Below are 8,002 nucleotides of genomic sequence, written 5' to 3' on the forward strand. Positions count from 1 at the left end.
TTGGGTCATTGGGTGGCATATTAGGGTTGCTAGAACTTGCTGCACCCATATTGTTGAATATTGGTTGAAAAATTTCACATTCATCTAGGCATCTGCCTAGTCGCTCCTCTATTGGTGTTGTTGACATGGGTGGTGGTAAGGTTGGTGGTGGTTCAATTGGTTGTGGTTGAGTTGGTTGTTCGGGTTGTGGTTGAGTTGGTTGTTTAACTGTGGTTTTTCCTTTCTTATTTCTTCTCAATCCTCGTTGCCAGTCTTTGAGCCTTCTTCTTCTTTTAGGCTTTGGTTTTTCTACAGGTAGGGCTTGAAAGATCATGGGTTCAGGTTGTTGTTGACTAGCTTCTCCTTCTTCTATATCCGTGGAGTTAACGGATATTTGTTCAAAAGCTTCAACTAGCTAACTCATGCTGTTAATCAAAATTTATAAAACAACGAACTCCAAAAGAAAATAGTATTTATTTTCACGTGTGTTTAAAATCTTATACGTATGGTTAACACATAGGTTAATGCATGTATTTCCTAACTTTTAATTTAAGGATTAGGTATTATTAGAATACCCATATTGCTTAAACCAGTGGCTCTGATACCACTTCAGCTGTCACAGCCCCCGACCCCTATACCCCGGGATGGGAAGCCGTGAACATTGATTGGTGATATCGGTGTTTATTAAATTATTTTGCAGCGAAAAATTTCATCAGAACCGTAGTTAGGAAAAATGATCAGAGTTATAAAAACACCATGATTATTATATTGATAAACCGGGAATTTAATCCCTTTTAATACAAACATAAGTTTTATAAGGTTAAACCCTATTTTACAAAACACGTTTCTTTATTCTGGTGACAAGCCACTTATTTAAGCTGGAAGCCCGCATGCATCATTTCCTTTGTCTCTAACAAGTCACCTGAAACATGTTTAAAATATTTGATCAGCAAGAAATACTGGTGAGTACATTCATTTGTAAATGACACATTTTACAGTTACAACATTAAGATGTTTTTACATCTGTCTGCTTACAAATTACCGAAATGTACTTGTCACTCGACCGTATCTATGACTGTGGTCATATTACTTATTGGCTAACACTTGTCCAATAAGTAACGTGTAATAGCCCAGTAGGCAAGCCTTGTATACAAAACCCCACAATACCAGTAGTAACCATCCCGTAAGTCTACAGAGACTTAATCACTGTAATGTATTTAAAATACTTTAAAAATATATTTGAAACCATTAAGACCATTTGCCATGAGTTTTATAGGTTTTGAAATCATCATGACAATGTCGGAAAAACAGTTGTCTCACGTAAATGTGAGTGGTACAAAAACTCGAATGTCTCACCTTGCAAGTTTATATATTAAAGAACACCTCCTGGTATTAAGCACCTAGGATAAACACAATGTAGTATCTCTAGATTAGTATAAAACCAATAATCACAACGATAATCACGAGAGTAGAAACTTTACACGATGGCACAATGTCATACCTTAACAGGCAGAGCTTCGGATTCGTGTGTATATCTTTCGATCGGATATCGTTACGATACTCGGGTATTATACCGTTATCTTATACTTATATGTGTGTGTATTTAGAGAGAAAAGAGATTTGAGCGAATTCTGAATGTCCCGTCACCTTTCTATTTATAGCAAATTTCGATGGCCATAAATAGAAAGCCATCGCGTATCGCGAAGAAGCATGTAGCTATGATGAGTCAGACCTAGGCCTGCTACGTGGCACGCCACGTGTCCTCTGCGTAACCTCCACGTCCATCGCGATACGCAATGGAAGGATTTTTATTTTTTGTAATTCCCAACAAAGCGCCACGTCCGTTAGGACCACTGGGTGTGATATGTCTTATAAGAACATTAACATAGAAATTTCATTTCTTATAAAGAGCTTACTAGTTTTATCATCTAACGATGTGGGACAAGAAACTTACAACCTATTTATATTAAGGTGGGAGCCTCTCTTTTTCTTTCCTCCACCAATGTGAGATGAAATTTTCCTTCTTTCATTTCCTTACTTTTTCCTTCTTTTGTTCCTTTATTTATTTTTATGGTTTGTTATACTAATTTACTTGGCCTTGTAGATTCTTTCCTAGAAAAACCGCTTTCATTGACGCTGCTAATTTATGTATTGTTGATCGGTACGGGTTTACAATACAGATGATCAAGTTCAAAGCTTAGAGGTTGTTCAATAGATGGTCTTGTAAAAGTAGATTGAATCCATCCAATGATAGTATTTTCTTCTTCACTGGTGCTATCTCTGAGGTAGACAACAAATTGTACCAACCCTTCTTTCTTTAAACAACCATGGCACACAACTATCCAACAATATGACCCGAAACAATATTCAAGGACTGATCCGATTATGTGGGGACAAATTTATTTTATACCTATATGAAACTAGAACTTTTTTCTAAACTAGTGTTGGTGGAAAAAACTACTTATTGAAGTCACAACTATTTACTGAAACGGTATGTTCATTATTTTTGTCTTTTATAATTTTGACCTAACCTTATTTTTTATATACATTAATTTGATTAGTGTTAGTATTTTTTTTTGTTTTTATTGCTCTCATTAATCTATCTATTATAGTGAACGGATTATAACTCTTTTACTTTTTACTTCTTAAGGACGAACAATCCACCTCCACTATAAGAGTCATTCAATAGAAATTTAAATAATAAAATAGAAAACATACAAAAATTGATCGAACATCAAAACTTTTTATTTCTTTAATTCTAACGTATTATATTTGAAATAAAGAAATTCAAGATACCTGCTAAAAGTATAAAAAAATAAAAGTGCATACAAATATATCCTTACTTCTTATTTCTTTAATAATGTTATGCTGGCGGGTTTCAAAATATCCACACGAAAATTATCAGGCAACATAAATTCGAAACAATCCAATCGACTGAAAAAAATTGTTTCGATCATCGAAAACTATAATGTTTTGAATTTTGAAATTAAAATACATTTTATTTAACTTTGCATTATGAAATTGAACTAGTACAAGTTCATTATAATATAAAAATACTAGTTTTGATCATGATGAGTTTAGTCAATTCGAAGAGGAAGACCGGTGTAAAACGTTGAGAGGGATTGAATGAAATGGAATTCAATGATGAACAATGAACATCATCGTCAAAGGGAAGAACAACAAAATAGAGATTGGTTTCTGAATAACTGAAACGTCGGGCAGAGGTTTAACCATAAATTATTTTCTTTTTTTTTAAATTAGAAAGACAAAAATAAATGAAAACACTATTTTGGTAAATAGCTTTTTACCGACACTAGTTTGGAAAAAATCCTATGAAAGTAGATAACCGATATTAAAAAATATATATCAAATCGCATATTCAGTTAAGTAAATAGATCTTTAAAAAAAATACACTGATTTCTAAAAAAGAGTATGTTTTTCAGTTTCGCCACAATTAAATTCTTAGAATAAAAGAAAGAGGCAATTTCTTATAATAGTAATCAAGTTTTAAAACTGTTTCAATTAGGTCACTCAAATTTAAAAAAGTGTTTCAATTAAGTCACTCAACTTTTATACTTTATTAAATTAAAGGTTTTAACGTTTTTCTTTTTTGTTTTACATAGTAAATCTTTTTATCTTTTCTTTATGTTGACGTTGAGTGGTGACGTGAAATTTATCTTTTATTTTTGAATTTTAAAATAGTTAAACGTTTTTTAATTTTTTTAAATATAAATGCATATATTGCAAATCCCGACCCCAAAATCTTACCCTCCATTTCTTTCTTAACGCACAAAAAAATCGGTGAGACTCGACTTGAAGATTTAGTGACCCGATTTAAGAAAAATATGCATGAATAACCTAATTAGAACACTTTTAAAAGTTAGTTACTATTTTATGAGATATTCACTACAAGAAAATAGCAAAATTCAAAATTTTTAAAGGTATTCAAAGTTTCAAACTCAATATCAAAATTAAAAATTTTAAGCAAGCGTCATGAAGACAAACCAGGCCAACTAGACCAACGTTGTGCCCACGGTAATCAAACCACACACATTCATCTTTAACCACATAGCCCACTTGCTTAAAATAAAGCCAAAAACAAAGACCAAAAAAGTTGGTAAATCTTTCAACTTCCATACAAACAACGTGAACAAAAACAGTTTGTCGATACAAAGTGCCCTCACTATTCCCACAATAGAAACTAACATCCAAGAAAACATAAACTAGAATACAAATTTAGGTTCAACACACGAAAAGAGAAACCCAACCACACATTTGTAATCTTCAGATCAATTCCTTCCCTGCGCAAACGTTTGTAATCTGCAGTCAAACAATCTCCCTGAAGACAAGTGAAGTCAACCTGTATACAAAAATAACCATAAGCTGCAATACATAAGACCGGATCCTTGATGCAGGGATACCTGAACCTGCAAAACTAGTAAATTATGTAAGATCACGTTTCTTTCTTTATATATAATATATTTAATATCCACATTTAGATAGCATATTTTGTACCGATGTATGGCAACTCCTCCCATCTGATATTTATGAAACATTATGTATATATTCTGGAAAAGTCATGCCTGCACAAACCCTGGGACAACCTATACTTACGATAAAATGCATTTTCTGAAAAATTTTAAGCAAACTGGAAATTAAGTTTTGATGAAATTTTGACCAAAGTTGGTTTCTTTTTAAGAAAAAGTCAAAGTTTGACCAAAGTTAGTTACTTTTTTATGAAATTAACCCTATGGTCCACATGGTATGCAGCTAGTGATCCTTTGTTCCCTTCTTCCCTGTGATATTTATACAATTTCCTTAAAAGAGGGAAGAGGAGTGAAGGGAGAAAATAGACATTTCCTGTACCCTGTACTCCTGCACAGCGGAAAGCGGGCAGTAAGCAATTTCTTCCAAGTCAGTTTACAAACAAGACGAGCCGAGCAGATTCAGCTTGTGTATTGAATTTAAACTCTACAGAACTCATAATTTATATATACTAGATTTGGCTTATAATTTAAATATATTAAAAGCTCTACTTAAACGAATCAAACGAGAATATTTGAGATTAAGAAAATCTTCAACACGTTTTATTTTTTTCATAAAAAATTCAAACAGCTTTAAGTTACAAAATTAGTTTAACTTGGGGCTTTACTTTAAATGAGTGAGCAACAAGCCAAGCCAACCATGGCTCGCGTTAGGCTTGGTCACAAATGAGTCTTTGAGTGAGCTTTTTTTGAGCAAGCCACAAGCTTTTTGAACAGCCCTACCTCCAATTGGAGATGTTCAAAATATTAAAAACCACTACTTATCCTCTTGTTTCTTTACAACCAACATACTGTTTTGAGTCTTTTGACCAGTTGACCCGAACCCACTTTGACCAATTTTACAACCAACCCTAAAAATGATGCAGCGATAGGAAATAAAAGAGAAAAAACAAACCAGAAGATGCAGCTTTAATCAGTGATCATATTCGCCCTCATCACGTGGCTGGCGCGGGTCACTATACTGATCTCCACTCGGTGAACCAGCAGCAGCTCCATTATTATTATTATTGTTATTATTATCATCATCACTGGTGGCTTTGGGGCGGGAGTCGGCTTGCTCCCGTTCTCGGTTCCATTGCTCAATCTTTGCCCGCCTCTCAGCACTTCCCTCTCTAACCGGGCTTCGGTTTCTTTTTCCACCTGGGCTTCTGCTCCGTCCCCCTCTTCTTGGTGGGCTCCGGCTGCTTCTGGGCCTCCTACTGCCGCGGTCCCTTTCACTGTCATGATGGTGACGGTCATGCTCTGGATAATCGCCTCGTCTTCCAGAACCTCGGCCACCGCGCTCATCATAACCACGGTGCTTTTGGGGGCTATGGCTCCTGCTTCGGCTTCTTCTTCTTCGGCTTCTCCCAAATAATTGCCTCCTCAACTCTCTATACGCAAAAACAACAATTTATGAGGTCACAATAAAATATTAAAAAAAAGGTTTATAAGGGCTCATTGAGTATGGGTTTTGTGCACACCATTCAGAAACCAAAACCGCACTGTTTTTTTTTTCAATATTTTTTATTTTTCAAGCTTGAAACTCAAGACCCAGGTTGGTGTTTCGCTTAGTGTCCACTTTGGTTAAGATTACGTGTTTCATTATTTGTAAATTCAGTTCCAGTCCAGTCAGCTGGTGACCCAATGAGCCTCTTAGATAAGAATCTAAACCTTTTTTCAGTAAAGTGATCAGAAAGCTTTATTCATGTTAATACATATTAAATATCTTTCAACCCTATTACGTTTTAGTTGAATCTTTTAGTTTATAACATTTGGCCCATTAGAGATAAAAACATAACCAACCTGCCAATCTTTTTTAAATGCATGAAGTTGCAGTAACCACCACGATTGCATACGTTTTCTTCATACTGCCTACACGTAGCTTCACGGAAATCAGTCACTGGAGAGAAGTCCACAATGATGGGTCGACCTACGAATATAGATTACTCATGATAACATTAATTTAAACATTTAACAACATGTTAAAACAGTATGCGTGTCTATATATGACAATATACATAAGTGAAATGGTTTAACTAAGAACAAGACGCGGGTACCTGCATAAAACCTGCCAGTCAGATTCTGAAGTGCAGCTGCAGCATGCTCTTCTTCCCTAAACTGGACATACACATTCCCCACCTGCCCGAAAAAAAAAGTTAACCTAACAAGAATAAGAATTAGCAAAAAATATTAACCACTACCATCTGAAGTAGCAGCTTACCATGTGGTCAGCCAAGTTATCACAAATGTTTAAACTTTCAATCTCCCCGTACTTGCTCAGCTCTTCAAACAAATCTTCATAAAAATCCTGCAGTATCACATTTAAGCTAAGGTGAAAAGAAGCAAATCCTTAAAATTAGAGGAAAATTCATATATCCTTTCAAAAGTTCAAATTTTCATAATATCATATCTATCCTTTCAAAGCTTCATATTTACCGATTACATCATAATTCCAGCAACTTAAAACAGCCTCTTTCATTAAGTAAAAGAAGAGACCACTGTGTACTGAGATGTTTCACATAAATATAATTGTTTTTTTTTAGTTTTGTATTCAATCAAGCATTCTGTTACAGAAAATGCATGTACCAAGTAATAGGTAAATATGATAGTTTTTGGTCCTTTAAAACAATAAACATATATTACGAAAATGAAATTTACAACACAGATATCAAATTTTAAAAATTTATGAAGAACTCGCATGAAATTAATCCTTAAATGCAACGTGTAGTAGAAACCATCAAATATTAATCTATAAAGTCACAACAAAGGGTAAGAGCAAAACTAATGGCACTAGAAATCTATAAATTGCCCAAATATCTTCATAAGCTTACACAGAAAATAACTTAAATTCAAAAACAGTTATAATAAACAAATCAGCACATACAAGGTAGTTCATGTTCATCCATTAACAAACACAATTTATATAATAATAATAATAATAATAAAGAGGTAATTAGGTTAAAAGCGACCTCAAAGTGATCCTGTATTTTGCGAGGATCGAGAGGCTGGCCCTGGGGATCAACACCAGGAGTGATGGAATCAGGTCTCTGGTACATGTTCGACAGCAACAGCGTCGGACTGATGCTAGGCTTCGTGTGAAGCCGCGAGCACCTGTCGCCGTGGCGGCAAGCTCCGATCTTGAAATAGAACGGACAGTTCACTCGGTCCTTCTCGGTCCCGAAGATTGACGCCAAATGCTCAGCCATCGATTTGATTTGATTGGGATGAAGATGATGAGCTAGGGTTAGGGCTTATGTAGATAGACGAATTGAATGAATATATATTGGGGGTCAAACAAAATATTAACAATATGTATAGATGAAATGTGCGGTTGTTAACTAATATTATTCTATTTCAAATGTACATTCTGGTTAAATAATATATTTTTTTAATAATACATTTATCATAAAACATGCAAAATATTAAATGATCGAACACAAAATAAATGTTTGTTAAAATATTAGGTGTGAATAATAAATACAATATGCATAATCAAC

General features: G+C 34.4%; 1 protein-coding gene across 3 annotated transcripts; it reads right to left on the reverse strand.

Moving 5' to 3' along the window:
- Positions 1-4,093: 4,093 nt before the first annotated feature.
- Positions 4,094-7,779, reverse strand: LOC143572842 (splicing factor U2af small subunit B-like). Of its 3 annotated transcripts, none has more exons than XM_077057888.1 (6): positions 7,475-7,779; positions 6,727-6,813; positions 6,563-6,644; positions 6,309-6,435; positions 5,419-5,896; positions 4,094-4,339 (listed from the first exon to the last, which is right to left on the reverse strand). In XM_077057888.1, exons 1-5 carry the CDS (start codon positions 7,709-7,711, stop codon positions 5,437-5,439), a joined length of 993 nt encoding a protein of 330 aa, XP_076914003.1. In that variant the 5' UTR covers positions 7,712-7,779; the 3' UTR covers positions 4,094-4,339; positions 5,419-5,436. The 3 variants fall into 3 exon arrangements, with proteins under 3 accessions (XP_076914003.1, XP_076914006.1, XP_076914004.1); XM_077057891.1 differs by having other exon boundaries at positions 4,094-4,851; XM_077057889.1 differs by having other exon boundaries at positions 4,094-4,854.
- Between the last annotated feature and the right edge of the window lie 223 nt (positions 7,780-8,002).

Source organism: Bidens hawaiensis, unplaced genomic scaffold (genome assembly GCF_021521415.1).
Source record: "Bidens hawaiensis isolate Kalapana, Puna unplaced genomic scaffold, B.hawaiensis_p1.1 tig00026042_1, whole genome shotgun sequence".
NCBI lineage: Eukaryota > Viridiplantae > Streptophyta > Magnoliopsida > Asterales > Asteraceae > Bidens > Bidens hawaiensis.